Source organism: Penicillium hordei, assembly GCF_028827395.1.
Source record: "Penicillium hordei strain IBT 12815 chromosome Unknown utg000004l_segment0_segment0, whole genome shotgun sequence".
Lineage (NCBI taxonomy): Eukaryota > Fungi > Ascomycota > Eurotiomycetes > Eurotiales > Aspergillaceae > Penicillium > Penicillium hordei.
In genome coordinates, this window is record NW_026623145.1 from 62,416 (window position 1) to 84,236 (window position 21,821).

The 21,821-nt window shown below is 48.5% G+C and overlaps 8 protein-coding genes across 8 annotated transcripts; 5 read left to right on the forward strand and 3 right to left on the reverse strand.

The window, feature by feature from the left end:
* Nucleotides 1-286: 286 nt before the first annotated feature.
* N7537_007310 (dihydrodipicolinate synthase family protein) lies at nt 287-1,273 on the forward strand (the record flags this gene model as incomplete). Its single annotated transcript, XM_056898367.1, has 1 exon — nt 287-1,273. The coding sequence occupies one exon, from the start codon at nt 287-289 to the stop codon at nt 1,271-1,273; it is 987 nt and encodes a 328-aa protein (XP_056750443.1).
* Nucleotides 1,274-2,324: 1,051 nt separating this feature from the next.
* On the forward strand, nt 2,325-4,028 carry N7537_007311 (MFS transporter; the record flags this gene model as incomplete). Its single annotated transcript, XM_056898368.1, has 1 exon — nt 2,325-4,028. One exon carries the CDS (start codon nt 2,325-2,327, stop codon nt 4,026-4,028), a length of 1,704 nt encoding a protein of 567 aa, XP_056750444.1.
* A 775-nt stretch (nt 4,029-4,803) lies between these two features.
* N7537_007312 (putative 3-hydroxyacyl-CoA dehydrogenase) lies at nt 4,804-6,052 on the reverse strand (the record flags this gene model as incomplete). Its single annotated transcript, XM_056898369.1, has 3 exons — nt 4,804-5,520; nt 5,613-5,932; nt 5,989-6,052. 3 exons carry the CDS (start codon nt 6,050-6,052, stop codon nt 4,804-4,806), a joined length of 1,101 nt encoding a protein of 366 aa, XP_056750445.1.
* A 1,146-nt stretch (nt 6,053-7,198) lies between these two features.
* N7537_007313 (uncharacterized protein) lies at nt 7,199-10,326 on the reverse strand (the record flags this gene model as incomplete). The annotated part of the gene is made up of 7 exons (XM_056898370.1): nt 7,199-7,336; nt 7,386-8,028; nt 8,084-8,267; nt 8,326-9,172; nt 9,271-9,632; nt 9,685-10,117; nt 10,225-10,326. The coding sequence occupies 7 exons, from the start codon at nt 10,324-10,326 to the stop codon at nt 7,199-7,201; spliced, it is 2,709 nt and encodes a 902-aa protein (XP_056750446.1).
* A 1,752-nt stretch (nt 10,327-12,078) lies between these two features.
* N7537_007314 (uncharacterized protein) lies at nt 12,079-13,137 on the forward strand (the record flags this gene model as incomplete). The annotated part of the gene is made up of 3 exons (XM_056898371.1): nt 12,079-12,478; nt 12,529-13,031; nt 13,090-13,137. The coding sequence occupies 3 exons, from the start codon at nt 12,079-12,081 to the stop codon at nt 13,135-13,137; spliced, it is 951 nt and encodes a 316-aa protein (XP_056750447.1).
* Nucleotides 13,138-13,561: 424 nt separating this feature from the next.
* Nucleotides 13,562-16,066, forward strand: N7537_007315 (transcription factor domain-containing protein; the record flags this gene model as incomplete). Its single annotated transcript, XM_056898372.1, has 9 exons — nt 13,562-13,755; nt 13,813-13,853; nt 13,915-14,046; nt 14,106-14,614; nt 14,663-14,787; nt 14,843-14,918; nt 14,976-15,060; nt 15,120-15,491; nt 15,558-16,066. 9 exons carry the CDS (start codon nt 13,562-13,564, stop codon nt 16,064-16,066), a joined length of 2,043 nt encoding a protein of 680 aa, XP_056750448.1.
* A 497-nt stretch (nt 16,067-16,563) lies between these two features.
* On the forward strand, nt 16,564-20,444 carry N7537_007316 (5-oxoprolinase; the record flags this gene model as incomplete). Its single annotated transcript, XM_056898373.1, has 2 exons — nt 16,564-19,074; nt 19,125-20,444. The coding sequence occupies 2 exons, from the start codon at nt 16,564-16,566 to the stop codon at nt 20,442-20,444; spliced, it is 3,831 nt and encodes a 1,276-aa protein (XP_056750449.1).
* A 114-nt stretch (nt 20,445-20,558) lies between these two features.
* N7537_007317 (uncharacterized protein) lies at nt 20,559-21,795 on the reverse strand (the record flags this gene model as incomplete). The annotated part of the gene is made up of 2 exons (XM_056898374.1): nt 20,559-20,695; nt 20,745-21,795. The coding sequence occupies 2 exons, from the start codon at nt 21,793-21,795 to the stop codon at nt 20,559-20,561; spliced, it is 1,188 nt and encodes a 395-aa protein (XP_056750450.1).
* Nucleotides 21,796-21,821: the final 26 nt, after the last annotated feature.

Here is a 21,821-nt window from a genome sequence, read left to right on the forward strand (position 1 = left end):
GGAGGACCCGGGAGTGGACTCATTTAGGTTGTTGATCTATGTACAAGATTGGCTTCGTCGGTTCTGACATCCGACATTGGCAGTTCCATTGTCGAAACAGCGGCCAGATAGCTTAAATGAATCGGAGATATAGCCGTTTTGCCCCTCACTTTGACCCGAGAGGGGAAATATCTTATGGGATATGAATATCTTATAAGAGTTAATACCAGGACTACTAGAACTCCTAGAACTACTGGATTTGTACATACTTCGATATATACTTCTACAACCTCTACCAACCTCCACAATGGGTTCTCACACCGTTTCACCTCAACCTCATGTCCCTTCATCGGGAGTCTGGTGCCCCGCGGTCACTTTTTTTCACCATGACACCGACTCGTTAGATCTTGACTCTCAGTTCAAGTACTTTGCCTATCTGTCCAAAACCGGACTAGCGGGCCTAGTGATCCTGGGGACCAACTCAGAAGCCTTCCTCCTCACTCGGGAAGAGCGATCTCAGCTCATCTCAACCGCACGAGCCGCCGTTGGGCCTGATTTTCCACTGATGGCCGGTGTGGGCGCGCACTCGACCAAACAGACCCTCGAGCTCGCACAGGATGCCGCTGCCGCCGGCGCCAACTACCTTCTCGTCCTCCCCCCCGCATACTTTGGCAAAGCCACAAACATGAACGTGGTGAAGCGGTTCTTTTCCGAAGTGGCAGCCAAGTCGCCTCTACCAGTGGTGATTTACAATTTCCCGGGGGTGTGCAACGGGGTGGATATGGACTCCGAGACGATTACCGCTATCACACGGGAGTCGGCATTTGCGCACGCTAGTGGAAAGTCCAATGTGGTCGGGGTCAAGTTGACCTGTGGATCGGTGGGAAAGATCACTCGGCTGGCTGCAGCGTTTGCGCCCGAGGAGTTTGCGACTTTTGGTGGGCAGTCCGATTTCCTGATTGGCGGGCTAGCTGCAGGTAGCGTTGGGTGCATCGCCGCCTTTGCCAATGTCTTTCCCAAAGTGACGGCTCGGATCTATGCGTTGTATCAGAAGGGCCAGATTAACGAGGCCGTGGAGCTCCAAAGGAAGGCGGCGCTCGCAGAAAGTGCCATCAAAAGTGGCATTGCGACAACTAAGCATGCAGTCGCATGTTACTCCGCCCCGTTGGCAGGGATCCAGGATGCAGCAGGTAACCTAGCCCCTCGACACCCTTACGAGGCGGTGGGAGAGGGGGCCAAAATTGCGGTCCGAGAGGTGATGGCTGAGGTCGCTGAGATCGAGAAGAGCTTATAATTGAGTTAGACATGTATCAATGAAAATGAGCCTCAATTTTTAGTATTGGTTTTTTTTAGGGAGGATGATTTATTGTGATGAAGAAGAGTGTAATGGTGAGATTGGTGGGGGGTGTGTGTGTGTCAGGAGGAATTCAAGTAACTAGATTTGACCATCGGCTTCAGAAACTGTTTTACATTACATTACCATCTTCCTGCACAGTGCAACCACTTCTTTACCTTTCTCTTACCAGTACCATACTAATTGTGTAACATGACCACCTACCACATAGGGCTCCGCTGTTCTCTTAAAACTAATATATTAATATATCAGCGCTAGTATACATATGTCGGTACATCACACACATTCTAATCGGCCCAATCAGCATTTGGGACTCAGATATCACATCTACAACAGTACATAAGTACTTTGATGTTACCTTAGGCTATAATATCGTATACCGGTACTTCGCTCCCAAATATTAGAGATGTTATTATAAATAGAAAAGCCAGAACGTACATAGAGATGTTGGATATACAGATACAAGATGCATAATGATTTATTAGTCCGTATATAAAGGTGATATAGCCCCAATGCATAATATTAATTTATATTAGTATCCCAAATATGAACCTCGGCTTAAAAGAAGAAAAGAAAACTCTTCCAAAACATCGGCCCAGCCGAGAAATCGATTACTGATCGGGCCGGGACTAAGTGGAGATAGTCGGGATCTCGAAGATATCAAAAGCCAATGAAATGTCTTCGGCCTATATTTTCTCGATTGTTATGGGTTGTTATAGGTTGTTATAGGTTGTGATGGATTAATATCAGCTTATTATTCTATGAGCTCTCCCCCCCACTACATCTAAAACAAGCAGTCTCTCCGATATGAAGTCCAGTGGTACTACATATAGAATAAAACTAGCCCTACGATCCCTTTTAAGGAATTTTTTTTCTTACTTTTGTCATATATTATTCCGTACCTTATATCACATCCTACGCAGATCATACATTGCAGATCCCAGATCTACCTCTCCTAGTTAGTTCTGGAGGTAATTTCTGAGTATCAACAATGGAGGTCTCCGAGACTCCCAACTCTCTACAGTTACCAAACTCCATCCCCTTCTGGCGGCTCGTCCTCAATCCCGGTGCTATAACCCAAGAGGTCGCTGACCATCGTTATGCCGGCTCAGGGACCGAAGAAGATCCATATGCCGTGGAATGGATGCCCAAGGACTTTCGAAACCCTCTCCAATTAAAAACATCCATGAAATGGTTCATCACCGTGGTCGCCGCTATCGAGACCTTAGTCGTTGCCCTGGTCTCGTCCGCCTATACTGGTGGTCTCGTTCAAATTCAAGAACGATTCGGCGCAACCACCGAGGTTGCGACCTTGGGAGTATCCCTCTACGTACTGGGATTTGCCCTGGGTCCTCTGATCTGGGCTCCGATGAGCGAAATCTTCGGTCGCCAACTTGTCTTCGTCACCACCTACTGCGGTTTGACCATTTTTTGTGCCGCTTGTACGGGCGCGGAGAACATCGCGAGCCTACTGATCTTCCGATTCTTATCCGGTGCTTTCGGCTCCTCCCCCCTCACTAACTCGGGTGGTGTTATCGCCGATATGTTCATGGCTCGCGATCGAGGACTGGCCTTATCGGCCTTCGCGTTAGCTCCATTCCTAGGACCCGTCATTGGGCCCATCGCCGGTGGCTTCCTCGGTATGTCCGGCGGCTGGAAGTGGGTGATGGCTCTCTTGGCTATCCTCTGTGCTGTGATGTGGATCTTAGGAGCCGCATTGAAGCCTGAGACCTATGCCCCGGTTCTTCTTCGTCAGCGTGCAAAGACTCTCTCCAAGCTCACTGGTCAGGTGTACGTTAGCAAGTTAGATATCGACCAAGGGCGTCCCACTCTGAAAGCCGCCTTGAAAACATCTCTCTCGCGGCCCATGATTCTTCTTTTCCAAGAACCGATCGTCCTGCTACTCTCGATCTATCTTGCCATCATCTACGGAACCCTCTATATGCTGTTCGGCGCCTTCCCGATTGTGTATCAGCTCCATCGTGGATGGAATCAAGGTGTCGGCGGCTTAGCTTTCATCGGTGTCATGATTGGAATGATTGGTGCGGTTACATATTCAATTCCTGAAAATAAGCGCTACGCAAAACTCCTTGAGAAGAACGGTGGCTATGCGCCTCCAGAAGCTCGCCTTCCGCCGTGTATGCTGGCCTCTGTTGCCCTCCCTATAGGACTCTTCTGGTTCGCATGGACTAACTCTCCATCCGTCCACTGGCTTGTAAGCATCGCCGCTGGAGTTCCGTTCGGCTTCGGCATGTTGCTCGTCTTCCTCAGTGTTTTCAACTATCTGATCGATGCTTATACCATCTTCGCGGCTTCTGTCTTGGCAGCTAACACGCTACTGCGGTCGTTGTTTGGATTTGCATTCCCGCTGTTCACCAAGTACATGTACGAAGATTTGGGAATTCATTGGGCATCGTGTGTTCCGGCTTTCTTGGCTCTTGCATGCGTACCTTTCCCCTTCCTGCTCTACAAATATGGACTGTCCATCCGTAAGCACTGCAAGTACTCTGCGCAGTCTGAGGCCTTTGTTCAAAATCTTCTTCGGGGGATGCAAAAGACCGCCGAGGAGTCTGCCGAGATTAAGCCTGAAATGTCCCCACCCACATCGGCAAACGATGCAATCGCATCGCTCCCTCACAGCAAGGAGACCCCCACCGATGTTCGGTCAATTCATCACACTCTTTCCCGCACTTAAACCAATGCCACGCATCCCATTCATCGGGTGCCCACATATGAAGCCAACCCGTACAATGTCGACCGCGTTCATACACGGGAGTCGTTCAAATAATCCAAGCCATCGATCATAGAAGGGGGACATGGGGTTTTGGGGGACCTCTGGATATATCAAGAGGAGAAAAGTCCAGTCTTTTGGGCTTCATGTCTTCCAATGTTGCACTGCTTCGTATTTTACTCTTTCCTTTTCTTTTTCTTTTTTTTTTGCTTTTGTCGGGCTCCATATACCATAGATCGCGTTGACTACTAATTATAATTGCACTTCAAGATTTCCTGATCTTGTCTTCAAACTTGAGAGACAAAAGCACGATCAAATTCGAACTATACATGTCCCCAGCTATACACAGCAAATTCCTCTGTACTGTTAAGATACTTGTATAGTGATAATCCCGACATGTCTACTCCGGTATTACGCCCATCGAGCAAAACAAAAACCTCTAAAAGAAGTTCTCAAAAGAACATGTAGAAAAGACGTCGGAGTGTTTCCTTACATATCATATCATGTCTCTAATATAATTTTTGAGCTAGTTAGATAAGCCAGGTTGTTAACAGCCTCACATTGTTGAAGACACAGAGGCCACATTGGCAGCCGCCTACTGTCTTGAGAATAGAAAAAGTAAACAGTCGTCAATCCGTTATTCTTGATACACCAACCTCATCACATGTTTCCCGTGTTCAATATATCAAGTATCACACATTCAGCAGATATCAACAATGAACTGTAAAAGCAACCGCTTTTAATGCACACCATTGGCCAATCCATTAGTTACCCCGTTGGTCAAGCCATTTGGCATTCCATGGGTCACTCCATCCGAGATGACATGTTTCACCCCATTAGTGAGTCCATTAATTTTATCAAGAGGTACTCCTGGTGGCACTCCGACAGAAATGGTGCTCTTTTTCCGGGGTCGTTCCGGTGCGGTCCAGATAGAACCATCATCGAGCAGCCCCTGGCCCAAAGCAAGCACCTTGGACGGCGCTTCGCCCAACCATTCAGTCTCTAACCGGTTGATGTTCTGTTCAATTTCCCAAGCACGGCCACCTTCAATGAACATTGACGTGCCGTTGAGGGACTGATCAGCCAAGACTCCGGTGGCAACGGTAGCAACCTGCTCGGGGGTATTGATGGGAAGTTCGGCCCGCTTCCACTGTGCCTCAACTTTCTTGATGCTATCAGTTTGAGTCACCCAAGGGCAGACGGTATTGATACGAAGGTAGTGTTTGTATGGAGAGGAGATGTAGGTGCGTAGGGAACGCATGAGGCCAGTGACGCCGTGCTTGGAAGCTTGGTATATAAAAAGAGACGGGCTTTCCTTGAAACCAGAGACACACGAGAATAGGAGAATCGACCGATCACAGTTGGAACCACGGTTATGGCGTAAGTAGACAGAGGCGATGCGGGTAACATACATAGACCCAAGAAGATTGACATCCATGACTTTGTGGGTGGGGGTCTGGAAGATCGTATTGTCAGCCGGTTTCCGAAAAACCGAAAGAGAAGCTCGGCCAAGCAACTGGGGTCATTATCTAACTAGCAATAGCTTACCCGGCGGACGGTCTCCAGCGTAAGTGAAGTATCGAACCAATTCCCTATTTCCACGATACCAGCTGCCGAGACGACGTGATCGATACGCTTGTAGGTCTTAAAGGCTAGATCAAACAATGCCAACAGCGACGGGTAGTTGGTGACATCGGTGGTCTGGAAAATCGCGCGCGGGGGCATGTCTTCTTCCTCCGGATGGAATTGGTCGCAGCATTTCTTCAATAGACGCTCGCCGGAGATGTTATCGAGGTCACCAATGCATACATTGGCACCACTCTCCAGGCATTGTGTCACCAGGCTCGAACCAATGCCATTGGCACCACCTGCATAAGATGAGATAAGATGATATCAGAGAAATTAGCAGTAGGGTTCGACAGACCTGTGATGAGAACGACCTTTTTGGCAAGGCAATTAATGGGGATGTTGGGGATATACTGCGACATTAGGGGTAGATCAGTGGGGAGATTTGGGTAGATCAATAGAGATAGATGATCGTGGGGCTAGGTACAGTAGAGGGATTTGTAGATAAGCAAAGAAAATGCTAACTGCGGACCATAAGCTCGCTTTTATATGTGTTAGTTGCCTTGTACAAACACAGGGGTCAAAGTCAAAACGTCTTTCTAAAGTCGCAATCAAGCCCCAGATGTTGAGAAGAAGGAACCGATCCGTTTGGATGATACAATTCCTAAGCCGTGGTATCCTAGAAATCCCAGAATATGGACACAGCCTCGGAGACGACGGTAACTCAGCCGAGGGCCAAGGACGCACGTCCATATTATCTCCATCAAAGGCTTTTGCACAAACAAATGAGCGATTTGTTACACACCCAGGCTGATGGGAAAGACCAGTCATAAAAGGAACCATATGGGATGATGCGGAGAGGCGTTAGCCAATGACGCTGGTGTGCAGATGGAAAATGCGAAGCCACACAGACGCGGGAGAGAACCAGGCTAACACCTGGGCAATTAGCATTGGCTTCCTTGACGTTTATCAGGGGGTATCTCGGAATCCTGTGGTCCGAGGTTTGTTTGAGCCGTCTCCTCCAAAGCCCCCGACAGCCTGGACACATGTTGAAAGGTGGGAGTGATGCTCGGCGGAGAGAAGGATAGGATTCAAAGCTGTGTCTGCTCCACTTTTCGGAGAACCGGATTCATGTACGATGTACTCCATACATCGTACATCGTACGAGGAACTGGGGTACATATGCGGGAGCGGCAAGTCGGGGAAGAGGGGAAAAGGGGGGAGGGGAAGGACAAAAGTACAGGCAAATAGTAACAGTCAAAATCATCCTCATAATAGTCAATAAATTAGTGTCTATCGTAGATGCAAAAGAAATCCGACAAAAATGCAAAAAAAAAAAAAAAACCAAATCCACTCTTTTCCAGTACATATACATGCCCAAAAAAAGAAATCATAGATGCCATTGCGGCTGCAAACATGGGGAATACAGAGCATGAAACATCAAAGCAAAATCCCTAACAAAAAAGAAAAAGAAAAAAAAAACAGAAAAATAGGACCAAAAATAGGACCAAAAATACCACCGCAAGCCAAAGGACGAATATTTACAACTGGCTATGCCTAGAATGGTTTTAACGGCGAGAGACACAGCACAAGATACCGGACTTGCCCAGGAACCAGAGGGATCCAATAAAGCGGAAAATCGACAGACCGGCGGTCGTCCACAGAATAGCGGCAAAGTATTTGGAAGTGCGGACGGTAGAAGTGTTCTATGTATGTTAGTAGACGCCACAGCCTAGAGTTGGACAAGATACTTACCGTGAGACAGAGACGGGTAATTCCTTCACTGGTGATACACAGTGCAAGGATCAGGTTGCTGAAAATCCAAATCAACACCAGGTTGGTTCGGAAAGCCTTATAACCATCGTCCATGCTTGGTTCATCATTATCTTCAGGCTCAACATACGGCTCAAGCGCTCTCTTGACCGTCGATTCAAACTGACTATCGATATCGGCTTGTGGCTTGTCGACTTCTTCAATGAAGTTTGACTTGGCATCATCCTTCTTCGTCTCAGCGACGGGAAGCGAATCACCCTTATCAGAACCCTTGGTACCCCAGGAAACGTCATGCCAGTTGCAGAAAGCGTAGACCATCAGAATGTTGATCGAACATGTCATTCCAGCAAAGTACGCCCAGGAAGAGGTGAACATATGCCATGGATCCATGTACAAGAAACTGGCGAGGAAGTAGATACCGTAAGTCGAAACCAAAGCGATCAGGACAATGCCGGCCCCGTCAGAACCGAAGAAAGACGAGAGGAAGTGGCCAACTCCCTCGTCCAGAGAGAAATCAAGGGTACCTCCAGTGAAGGCGTTCTTGACAAGGTAGAACGATAGAACGATGATGTAAGTTTGAAGGATACTGAAGTAGATGAACGAAAGCGTGTATGCAAGACGCGAACTGTTTAAAAGGTCAGATTGACATTGTGAGGTAATTCCTTCAGATATTGACTTACCCTTTCGGTCGATTACCTAGCGCCAGAATGAACTGCAGCATCAAGAAGAATACGTATCCATACTTTAGGAAGTTATTCACGATTGGCGAGGCTTCGTTACCAAACGGCCATCCCTTGTTCTTGTTAGAACTACTAGGAGTTCCAACAAGATCCATGATGACAGTAGTAGTCAGCCAGAACGAGGCTGGGTAGTCATGAGTTAGTATAAAGATTCACCAAAGAACATGAGATTCGAGACATACCGAGAGAGAACCAAGTCATGACAAGACCCATGAAGTTGTACGTCATCTGGATATGGAGGAAAAACAGCCGGAGGATATTGTGGCCACTCTTGTAAATCCGCCCGAAATGCATCATTGCATATAAACTAGCAGCGAACGAACCGTTCAACCAACGACGTCGTTGACTGATAAACTCGGCTGCACCCTCTGGCACATCGGTCTCGCCCTTGGACGCCTTCACGTAGGTTAGGTGCCATTTGAATCCAGCCTTTGCCACAAGCTCAAAACACAAGATACGGTCCTCAGCAAGGAACATATTCTTTTTGAAAATGTTCATGCCCTCAATACCCTTCTTGCCCAACTGCTTAGAGAGTGTATGATCACCGTGGAAATACTGCTCCAAGGGACGACCCATAATAGCGCGATAGCGGTACGCAGAGAAGGCACCCGGTAACACGCTAACGTACCCGAAGGCACTCTCTAGCGGCTTGTCAAGAATATTAGATATCTTGTACTCGAAATTCTGTGCGGCGACGAGGGGATTCATCAAGTTCTTCCATCCTTTTCCCAACATTGCATGAATCTCACCGCAAGATCCACCCAAGTTCTTATCATTGTAGAAGGACTCCCACAATGCAAGAAGTGATTTCTTTCCCGGCTTAGTTCCGGCGTCGATTAGAATCACCACTTCGGGGTTAAGGATGCGACTGAAACCGTTGAAAAGCCAGCGGTGCGAGTTGATCTTTTTACTGTTCTTCTGCTTTAGGCAGAAAATCATTTGAACAGGAGGAAGGTTTGACGACTCGTTGCCCTGAGGCCGGATCAATTGTTGGTTGGATGTGACAGAGAGTTGGGTAGTGTATTCAAACTAAGTCTTGTTAGTGGATTTTGGTCGACTATAAAACCCTCGGGATAGAGGGATGGTAGATTCTTCCTAGACGAATCGAGAAGACTGTGGGAACTCACGATGTGTGCGACGGTTTCCCGGCCATCGACGGAGCGCTTCATGATGCCATCTTGGTAGATACCAACTGTGGCCAACAAATCGAGGGTATTTTTGTCGCAAGGATCAATACCATCAAAAACCAAGGAGCACACAATCTTTTGCCAGGCCGGACCACCCTTGTTCCAGAATTCTGATTTTTTCAAATTGACGATATCCCGAATGTTTTGCATGACACCGTGGAGCGTCCGCGCGGTCAGAACTTTATCTTCGTTGTAATAGGTGATGGCAATCAGAAGCTCGGTGTGTCGGTTGTACATAGCCGGTCGCAGATTGTATCCGTTACGTAGGGTGAACTCGTCAGGATCACAGGTGGCCGCAGTGTCTGTATGCGATTAGCTCCAGTCGTATATTCAATATTTCATGTGAAGACTTACAACGCAGATGGGTGAATTCTTCCGGGAAACCCTCCTCCGATTCCCGGTACTCCTTCTGAATCGCGTTCTGAATCGCACTGGGGACTGGGTAGTCGACGCTGAGCACAGAGCCCTGGACCAGCTTAATCTTTCGCGTAGCATAACGCCGCAGGCCAGACCCAGGTGCTTGTCGGTTCTGCCAGGCTTCTGATGGAGTCTCGGACATAGGTGATTGAATACCCGAGCGACGGTTGACTCCCCCCGCGGACTCCTGGTATGGACCATCGGGGAAGATGGTGACTCCGGGATCGTGTAGAGTGTAACGACGGAGGGAATCGGTCGAGGCATATGGGTCATCGAAGGAAGCGTTGAATGGGCTGGGTTGGTTTCGGTATAGCAAAGACTGCTGGCTGTCGATGTTCTCGGGTTTATCCTCGTAGCCGTACGCTTGCTGCTGAACGAACTATATTAGCATCTTCTGCAGTTTTGATGGGTCTTTTCTCCATGTCCTTTTTTTTTTGTTTTTTGTTTTTTCTTCGTTCTAGGCTGCTTGTCACTCACCTCTCGTGGACCATACATACTAGCCTCGCTAGCCTGGGGTGAATGGGATGAGTTGCCTGAATGGGGTGAATGAGGCGATGTGCCTCTCGGGGGAAAAGACATGGTTCGTGGTTCCCTTGTTCTCCGGTGGTAAAATTGGAACAGAGGTCTAGTGTGGTGAGATAGGTATCTCAAGAATCAAAAGAAAAGATCCAAGGTTAGAAAGTTTGCAATCCCAGTCGCCTCAATGGCAACAGCACAATAGCACAGCAATGATCTAAGCTTAAGTTGAAAGCAAGGCGATCTCAGAGATCAAACCTATCAAGACAATAGACGTAAAAGAGAGTGGAGGGTTCAAAGAAGAGGAGAATCCAGAATCCAGATGCCAGATGCCAGGAGATATTTTTGGTGCAGAATTTGATTGGAGGCAGCGATGCGGGCTGTGAAAGGGCGAAGGGTGGAACCCCAGCGCATCAACAATTGTTCGTCATCCACCCTTTCTGGATCCACCAGCCAAGGGCATACTTTGTACTCCGTGAGTATTACCACTTTTCCCCTGCGTATGCATACGCATAATCGTTGGGGGCTGCAGAGATGGAAGATGGACCGAATGATATTCCCCATTACGGAGTACTTTATCTCGATATCCACCGTATACTCCTATCCTCCTATACTTCCCTTCGTATAGGTATGAATTTTTGGACTCCGTGATCCGAGCCTTGCTGCGACGAACATAACTCGTCGAACATGTAAAAAGCTGCGGGTCGACAACGCAATGCACCATAACATTGGTCAACAAATGTCCCCTATGACCCATCACAGGCTCCAATTAATATTTTGTCCATCTTCCTTCTACCATCCGAAACAACCCCTGAGGGATCCTGAATCACCACACAGAGTGATTCATGCCTCACCAGACCTGCAAAGGCCTCTCTGCCAAGAAATCACATCGTGGCGGCTGGGGGTGGCGACTGCCCCCCCCCGGGGGGGGGGGGGGTTGGATGACGACAAGGCGTCAGGAAATGATCGGCCGCGTCTTCTAAGGGGGCTGAATTCGGAATCTGCGACTGGCTCAAGGGTCCACATATCCGGCCATTATAAATTGGGTATGTGGGGAGTAAAACTAAAAAAAAAGAAAAAGATCAACGCTACCACAGCAACAGAGAGAAATGCCGAATGTTTCATGTATCACGTGCTCCAAGATATACGTGTACACAACTTATTATGTAGCCAAGGTTGCATTGGGGTATACCTAGGTAGTTACAGGGTTAGTTATGTAGTTAAGTATTTATAGGTATTTTGTAAGTACTGTTGTACATATATAAATACAGTTACCTTCATGTCTATCATTTATTTTTAGATTTGATCTCTGCAATAACAGTTGGGTTCAAATTCCCAATGGGAATATACAACATATATTGCCACAGGTCGAAGACCCTGAGTCTCTTGTCTCTTTCATACAATTTAATATCCTTTTCTTTCTTTCTTTCTGTTTCAGGTTTAATATTGATTATACAACGCTTGAATTTTTCTAATTTACCATTCTATCATTTTCTCGGTCCTCACCCGACACTCGGGTTTCATTGCGGGCGCAGCTTCAACAAAGAATACCCTAAGAATTTCACTGACAGGCTTAGTATTGATTTACTGAATCCACTCTAGTTTCAACCGTATGGAACCTCTATCATCTGTACCCTTGCAACGCCGGATGAGTTGGTTCCGGATCATTAGCTCTTGCCCGAGGTCATTTGATATGGCAATGCCGAAGCAATATGCGGGGTAAATAATCTAGTTTACACTCATAGTGCTTTAAATTCTCACCCGAATGTTTTCAAATCGATCCAAAGAGCTATTGCCTCCAACCTTTGCGTAGTAATGTCGCCCCAGAGACCTGCATTTGATGCCCTACCCTTGCGCAAAGATGGACCTCCCGGGAATGCTTGGGGGATGTTTGGGGATCAAGATCAGATGGGCATGCTCAATCTATTGACGCCGGAGAATACCGCCGCAGCTGCTCGCGAAATTGTTGATGGAGTGCGTGTCTCAACAGATTGGGCTCTCAATAGCATGACCACCCCCTGCTTTGGACGATCTGCCTTAGAGCACATTATCAAGAACAAGGCTCCCCGAGCAGTCAACGATGATATCTTGGTTTTTAATACACAGAGTAGTAGCCAATGGGATGGCTTCAGGCATTATGGATCAAAACAAGGAACTTTCTTCAATGGGTGTACCCAGGAGGATATCCAGAATTCCACTCGAAACGGTATTCACGGTAATTCCATCTGCTTTTGAAGATTCCGATTTCCACTGATCCTCCCTCAGTATGGGTCGAAAACGGCGGGATTGTTGGACGAGGCGTTCTCTTGGACTATGCAGGCTGGGCAGCGGCGAACGGGAAAGAAATGAATTGCTTTGAAACCCAGTCAATCCCGGCTTCGGTACTCCAAGAGGTAGCTGTTAGTCAGAATACCACATTCCGACCGGGAGATATCCTGTTTATTCGGACGGGTTGGACTCGAGCCTACGAACAGCTGTCACGGGCGCAATGTCAGCAACTGGCCGACTATGCAGCACCTCCAGTGATTGGAGTAGAATCATCCGAGGCCATGCTGCGCTGGATTTGGGATCTTGAACTGGCCGCCGTGGTAGGAGATATGCCGAGCTTTGAAGCATATCCATGCCAGAATCAGTTGTTTTTTCTCCATGAGTGGTTGCTAGCGGGCTGGGGTGTCCCAATCGGGGAGTTATTCGATCTCGAGCAGCTCAGCCAGGAGTGTCGGAAGAGAGACCGCTGGACTTTTTTCTTCAGTAGCGTGCCATTGAAGGTGTGTGTGGACAAATTCCACTCCTATTTCCAACCTTGAAACTGACCACATTCATCAGGTTCCTGGTGGGGTTGCAAGCCCCCCGAATGGCGTGGCTATATTTTAATCAATTCTTTCGTCTTCTGTCTTTGCTTGTCGATTTTGACCATATTGTACAGTCTAGCTCTCTGGAGATGGCGCAGAATGTAAGTGGGGGTGGTGTGTCTAGGCAATGAGCCTCAAAGAAACGTGAAAGCCCGAGATATATCAGAAACCATCATTTCCTTTTTTACCTAGACACCTAGGTATCCATGCACAATGACTCAAATCAAGTAATCTAGGTAATTACCTTCCGTACCATGTATGGCCCTGGGGGTGTCGGGCCGAAAAGATAAGCGGAGAACCCGGGGCTTTCCGCCCCGGTCTGAGTTGTGTCATCTTACATGTACGTTTCACCGTGACCAGTCTACCTGTGCAGATCTAACCGATCTAAACACCTCTAAACACTTCTAAGATCTAGCCTAAAAGAAAAAAAAGAAAAAGAAAAAGGAATGGTTCTTGGAAATGCAGGCATCACGCGTCGGGCAGAAGATCGCTCAAGAAGGTCGATGGTAGCCTGTAACCGTTGCCGATCTAGAAAAACTCGCTGCGCCGGCAATCCACCCCACCCTTGCGCAGCATGCGTGGATGTGGGCAAGCATTGCGTATATTCAGAGGCTGAAAAGCGAGTCTCCATAACGGAAAGGTGAAGTCAGTCTAAGATCGTTGAAAAGAGTTAGGGCTGACTTGACTCTCGTTGCAGCTATTATCGTCAATTACAATCGCAAGCTCCTGCGTCACGAGGTAGGTTTCATACACACGTACCTAAATTATCATCTGGACGCTATTTAACCACATAGGACAGAAGGTAGTCATCCAACGCCGTCAAGTGAGCCATCGGTATCCAATCGCTACTCTAATGAGGGGCCATCAGAACGCGACGACTGGTGGTACAAAGGGACGGACAATCTATTCTTGAATCGGTCTGGAGAACATCGTGCGTGTTAAGCTAGAAGATAATTCGTTCCTATTATCTTTCTGCTAATCTTTCTTCAGATTTCGTGGGTGCCTCGTCCACCACACATCTCGCGAAACGGCTCAATCCCGGCTCCAAAAACCTTGCATGGGATGTGCGCCCACTTTATGATGACCCTTCATCATTAAGAAGACCGGTTGGTGGCTCATTGCCTCAATTACCACCTTTCGAGTTTGCCAAGCGACTCTTTTGGGTACAATACGCTTACATCGGTACAATCTTCTCCCTTATTCAACCCTTGGAGTTTGAAGAACGGCTCGATCTAGTCTATCACCAACCACTTAACTTTTCACATCGTGAATCTTGCCTAGTATATTGTCAGACACTGTTGGTTATTTCCTTTGGCTTGATGTACAGTGTGAACCAATGGATTGGCGAGGAAGGTCCTCCCGGCTTCAAGTATTTTAAGCATGCGTTACGTTTCTTGCCAGATATTCACGAAGAGGGCTCGATTCTATTCGTCGAGGTGCTATGCTATGTGGCATACTATATGCAGAATTTGAACAGGCGGGACGCAGCCTTCCTCTACGTATGTATTACTTCGATTAGCCTTCCGCTGTACCGCTAACGACGTTAGATCGGCCTTGCTCTGCGCATGGCTATCTCCCTAGGCCTACATCAAGAGGTGTCTGATCCCACAATAAGTGAATCCGATCGCAACCGTCGACGTCGGGCTTGGTGGTCTGTCTACAGCTTGGACCGGTAATTTGGCCACTTCTCTTAAATTTCAGAAAACAACACTCATACTTATGGATAGGCTACTCTCGGTCAAGTCTGGTAATCCTATCACGATTCAAGATGAAGACATTGGGATAACTTGGCCCACACCTGTGGTATGTTGCCTTCCACGGTATGTCTAGGTATTAGCTGATTTGATTTCTTCCATCTAGGGTGGATCAACCTTCGATCCATGGCCATCGACTGTTCTTACCCATTATACACAACTGTCCCGTATATTGGGGCGGATTGGGGAAGGTAAAAACCCTCCCTACTCTTTTGTCATATTGGCAAGCTGACCCAGATGGCGACATCAGAAATTTACAGAAAGAAACCTGGATCCGGATCCAACCTCGTTGCTTCTGTGCAGAGTATCACCAATGACCTTTCTGGCTGGCTGCGACGGGTCCCAGAACGGCTCCGCATCGATCTTACTACCCTCGATACCCATATCAACCGAGAGTCTGTCTCAATCAACTTGCACTTCTACTCATGTGTGAACATGACTGCACGCCCGTTGGTCTTCTATATCATTCAACGGCGACTTGATGCGGAAGCCCTTGGATCCGCAACGGAAGATTGGAAAGAAGGGCTGGCTCCCAATACTGTCGCCGTTATTGACAGCTGCATCACAGCCGCGCGAGCAACCACTGTGATCATGGATGCAGCTGCAAAACATAATCTCATTGGTACGCGATCGCAATACGACCCCATTTCTTCTGTCATGAAATCATCTGATTAAACGAACCTTTTAGCTACATATGGATACCTCGATGGTGAATATATCTTCTCCGCTGCACTTCTACTGGTCATGGTGAATGCCGCGTTTCCGCCTAATGAAACCAATGCCCGGGCCATGGAGACTGCACTGAACCTTCTTCGAGGTATGGCAGATCGGGGAAATACATATTTGGACTCGCGTCACTCACTACTGTTGGAATTACGGGCGGCCATTGGACCTAGCCCCGCCGAAGAAAAGGATACCGATATGACAAGTTCTCTTACTGCAGGCCAAAAGGGCCCTGTGACGCCAATGACCGAAAACGGTGGAAATACCTCGGACGATATTCCAGATCCGAGTGCAGAGTTAGCAGCTTCACAAGTGCTTAGTTATAACTGGCCACAACAGCCAGATCTCCCTTCTTTCCGGGATATTGCCTTTCAGTTCGATCTAAACGATGATCCGGCACTCTGGGAAGGGGCTTTAGATCAAATCGACATTGATATGGACACTGACTGGATCGAGAATACTTTAAAGCGATAAGAATAAATATATATATCACTTAAAAAATCATGCTACAGTTGTGTTGTGTGCTTTAGCTTAATATTTGATGCTTAGTACCTTGTGTTTATATAGGTTCCAAGACTGTACTACACGTAATTGATGCCTAAGGCTGATGTAAATCAGGATCAATTTCTCCACAGAATGCTATCATTATTATTCTTCTTATCGTTATTAGACCACATCTATGAGGCCCCTATCTTCCCCTCCATCCTCAATCTAAACCCCGCGGCTTATCAAGGTGTGGAGGTGTCGGCCCGAGGAAGCCGAAACGGGAGCCATCGGCCCGACACGTGACATACATCTAATGGGTTAACAGCGCGATGATCATTGGAGATGATTGGAAATGTGCTGGGATATCGGGACGAGCTTTGTGACATAAATGATTACGGTTCCCTTCTGACCATCTTCATCTGCTGTTCTTCCCTTTTCATTTCTTGAACCCACCTCACATCTTCCCCAGCTCACACTACGTCACAATGTCTGACTCAGGGAAGATCACCATCTCGATCGATCGTGGCGGCACATTTACTGATGTCCACGCGATTCAACCCGGTCGCCCCGACATTATCTTGAAGCTTCTCTCTGTCGATCCTTCTCACTATCAAGATGCCCCGACTGAGGGCATTCGTCAGATTTTAGAATTAACCACTGGGGAGTCACATCCCCGAGGCCAACCATTGAAACTCGACCGCATTGGTTGTCTACGCATGGGCACAACTGTTGCAACTAATGCTTTGCTCGAGCGCAAGGGCGCTCGTTCAGCACTCTTCACAACCAAAGGGTTTCGAGATTTATTGAAAATTGGGGACCAATCTCGCCCGGCCATTTTTGATCTATCAATGGCTCGTCCCGGAGTACTTCCGGAAAGTGTTGTCGAAGTCAATGAACGTGTGCTGTCCTGTCATCCTTCTGCTGACAGCGATTGCTTTTCCGATTGCCGGATGGTAGAGGGAATCACCGGCGAGAAATTCCGTGTTGTGCAAGAACTAGACCTCATTCAGGTGAAGACAGAGCTCCAACGACTGAAGGAACAAGGGATTTTATCGATCTCTGTAGCGCTATTGCATTCCTATGCATATCCTGAGCATGAGCGTCAAATCGGCGAGCTCGCACAAGAGATGGGATTCTCGGTCACCCTCTCTTCAAAACTTCAACCCATGATCAAGATTGTGCCTCGTGGCATGTCGGCCGCCGCCGATGCCTACCTTACACCTGTTATCAAGACATACATCGACTCCATATCTTCCAGCTTTGAAGGTGGACTGGAGAGTCAGCAAGACTGCCGATTCGAGTTTATGCAATCAGATGGTGGACTGGTCGATTTCCGCAAATTTAGCGGGCTAAAAGCGATTTTGTCCGGCCCCGCAGCTGGCGTGGTCGGCTTTGCAGCCACCAGCTGGGATCCGACTGAGAAGACACCCGTCATTGGCTTCGACATGGGTGGCACTAGCACAGATGTCTCTAGATTTGATGGTCACCTTGAACATGTATTTGCATCCAAGGTTGCAGGCGTGATGATCCAGTCCCCTCAGCTTGATATAAACACAGTCGCTGCTGGCGGTGGCTCCATTCTTACTTGGCGCAATGGCTTGTTCTATGTCGGGCCTGAGTCTGCAAGTGCTCATCCTGGTCCGGCATGCTATCGAAAGGGAGGCCCCCTCACAGTGACAGACGCCAATTTGTTCCTAGGCCGTCTTCTACCGGAGTACTTCCCGAAGATCTTCGGCCCGAATGAGGACGAAGCCCTGGACACAGAGACGACTGCCCGTCTGTTCAATGAACTCACGCAAAAAATCAACATTGAACGCCGACAGCAAGGCCAGTCAGAGTTTTCCCCAGAGGAAGTTGCCCTTGGTTTCCTTAATGTCGCAGATGAGTCTATGTCCCGACCAATCCGTAACCTCACAGAAGCTCGTGGCTTTGAGACCGCATCTCATCATTTGGCATGCTTTGGAGGTGCTGGTGGCCAGCACGCATGCTCAGTAGCCAAAACACTTGGAATCTCCCGTATCATCATTCACAAGTATTCTTCCGTTCTATCAGCGTACGGCCTTGCTTTGGCAGAGGTTGTCAAGGAGTCGCAGGAGCCTGTTTCATCCTCCTACCTATCTTCACAATCTACCCTTGTTCAACACCTCGACGACTTGTCAGCATCAGCAACCAAGGATATGGAATCCCAAGGCTTCCCTTCCACCCAAGTGCGCCACGAGCAATACTTGAACATGCGCTACGAAGGCTCCGACACCAGCCTGATGATCTTGAAGCCCGAGAGCTCGGCAGATTTCCTGGAAGAATTCCGTATTCGTCATCGTCGCGAATTCAACTTCAACTCTGACCGACCTGTGCTTGTTGATGACGTTCGAGTGCGAACTATCGCTTCATCCAAGGTTCGGACCGAGCAAAGTCCCTTGGTTCAACTGAAGGAAGCCAATATGCGGGATGTCGCGACAGCTCCGAACAACACTACTCCAGCCTACTTCGGCCATTCGAGTCGGATCGACACACCAGTTTACCTTCTAGGTGAATTGGAGAAAAATTCCCGCATTTATGGCCCGGCTGTCATCATTGACCAAACGCAAACAATTGTCGTGGCTCCCAACGCAGTGGCGAACCTGCTCGACACCTGCATTGTCATCGATCTCAATGACGAACCAACATCTTCCGGAGGTGCCTTGTCATCGGAAATTGACCCCATCAGACTTACTATCTTTGGACATCGCTTCATGTCCATCGCAGAGCAGATGGGTCGTACGCTACAGAAGACCTCCGTTTCCACTAACATCAAGGAGCGGCTGGATTTCTCTTGTGCTCTATTCTCCCCCGATGGAGGCTTGGTGGCCAATGCACCCCATGTTCCGGTTCATCTTGGATCGATGCAATTTGCTGTCCGTTATCAGCATGAGAAGTGGCTAGGCAACTTGAAGGATGGTGATGTTCTAGTGGCCAATCACCCCAGTTGCGGAGGCACTCATCTGCCCGATATTACAGTAAGTGATCTTCACATTAATACTCTCATCAAATACTAATATGTTCGTAGGTCATTACACCAGTATTTGACCGACCTGGTGGCTCCGAGATCATGTTTTATGTGGCTTCTCGTGGTCATCACGCTGATATTGGTGGTATCTTACCTGGGTCAATGCCTCCCAAATCCACTGAGTTGTGGCAAGAAGGCGCCGCCATCGAAGGTGATAAGATTGTTAGTGATGGTGTCTTGGATGAGGCACGTTTGATCGAGTTGCTGGTAACAAAGCCCTCGCAATACCCCGGCTGCGCTGGGGCACGCTGCCTCAGCGACAACTTGTCCGATCTGAAGGCACAGATTGCCGCCAACACTCGTGGAATCAGCTTGATCCAGACTCTGTTCAACGAATATGGAACCCAGACCGTGCAAAAGTACATGTATGCCATCCAGGAAACCGCCGAGTCTGCTGTGCGCAATCTTCTTAAGGAACTATATAAGAAGTTCAATGGCCAGCCATTGGAATCGGTCGACTACATGGATGATGGCACCCCCATTAGATTGAAGGTCACCATCAATGGTACGGATGGGTCAGCTGTCTTCGATTTCGAGGGCACAGGCCCTGAGGTGTATGGAAGCTGGAACGCCCCCATTGCTATTACTCACTCAGCCATCATCTACTGTCTGCGCTGCATGATTAATGCAGATGTGCCACTGAACCAGGGATGTCTGACGCCAATTGACATTCGTGTTCCATCATCTAGCATTTTATCGCCAAGCAAGGCCGCTGCTGTCGTTGGCGGTAATGTTGTGACCTCACAGCGCATCACTGACGTCGTGTTCAAAGCCTTCCAGGCTTGTGCTGCGTCTCAGGGCTGCTGTAACAACCTGACATTCGGTACAGACGCCCAGCTTGATCCGTCGACCGGTGCTGTCATCAAGCCTGGATTTGGATATTACGAGACTATCGCTGGTGGAAGTGGTGCTGGTCCTACTTGGAAGGGCGAGTCTGGTATACATGTTCACATGACCAACACGCGGATCACCGATCCTGAAATCCTGGAAAAGCGCTATCCGACGATGCTCCGCCAGTTCACCCTCCGCGAGGGTTCTGGCGGCCAGGGCAAGAACCCTGGCGGCGAGGGAGTGATTCGCGACATCGAATTCCTTTCACCAATTCAATGTTCGATTCTGTCTGAGCGCCGTGTCCATCGACCTTACGGACTCGAAGGTGGCCAGGATGCACAGGCCGGATTCAACCTGTGGATCACGCGGGATCCGGACACTGGCAATGAGCGCCGTATCAACATCGGCGGCAAAAACACTGTCTCAATGAAGACGCACGACCGGGTTGTGATCAACACTCCCGGCGGTGGTGGCTGGGGTGCTTTATGAATGGTTTGTATAGCGAGCATGACATTTCTAATATATCAATCTCAATTAAATACATAGGTAAGGATAATACAGTGGGCCTTTTTGGCCTCATGAATACATTCACAGGGCTCCTTTTCACAACTTCGACTTTCCAAACACTGGTCGCCACATTTCGTTCGATAGCCGGCTGGTGTTTACCATATCTGGCGAAAGTTGGTCTAGAGAAGAGACTCCAAGCATCTTCATGGTGATTTCAAGTTCTTCGGTGATGACTGCGAATGAGTTAGCTTGGGATTGACCAGGATACTAGCCCCGACTTACTATCTGTACATCTTTCCACTCCTTCAGCGCCGTATGCTGCGAGGGCATAGTAGTAAGGACGGCCCACTCCAACCGCGGTAGCTCCAAGACACAACGCCTTAAGGACATCTGCCCCGTCGCGAAGACCTCCGTCAACAAACACCTGGAGCTTATCGAATGCCTCCGGGTAGTATGTGCGAATTTCCAGGAGCGTCATCAATGAGCTTGGGGCAGAATGAATCTGCCTGCCTCCATGGTTGCTCAATAGAACTCCCTGCACACCATGTTGGACAGCCAGCTTCACGTCCTCTACGCTTTGAATTCCCTTGAGAACCAGTGGTCCACCCCACTCGGACGAAATCCAATCCAAATCCTCCCAAGTAAGACCACCATCTACCGAACCGGGAACCTGGCGACCCCCGAACGCTGGCGCAAAGTCGTTCTCGCCGTGAATCTCTCTGGCATTTTCGGCTAAACCAGCGTCGAGATTTTCTTGTGCTTGGAGGTAACGATCGGCAGTACGCTTTCCTAGCGTTGAAGTGTCCACTGTAACCCACAGGCTTTGGTATCCGGCAGCCTTGACCCTTTGAATGAGTGACTTGGCTCTTGTCCGATCCACAGGTACGTAAAGCTGGAATGACAAGTTCGAAGGGCTTCGGTTGCTGAGTCGCCGTTGCTCGTCCAGATGAGCATCCATGATCTCCTCGAGGGGCTTCGTAGATGCTGTACTGATCATAGTGTGCATGCCTTTGCGGGTCGCTCCTCTCACCAGCAAGGGTTCAGCGCCAGGGTGTGAGCTGCCCAGTGTACCCATAGCCGATACGAAGAAGGGGAACTGGGAGGTATGTCCCAAGATGTTCCTTCGAGTGTCCATTGAATCCACACTCCTCAAGATACGGGGGCGAAAGTTGATCAGAGACCAGTCATCGAGATTGGTCCTCATTGACAGGCCCGTAGCAGCTGAGCTTGATGCATAAACCCATGACTTCTCCGGCAGAACATTCTTGGCGACTTTCTCAAAGTCTGTCGTGATGACACAGAGAGAAGAATGGGGGATGTTGTTGTTTGCCATATTATTTACCGTTATAGCTTAGGATA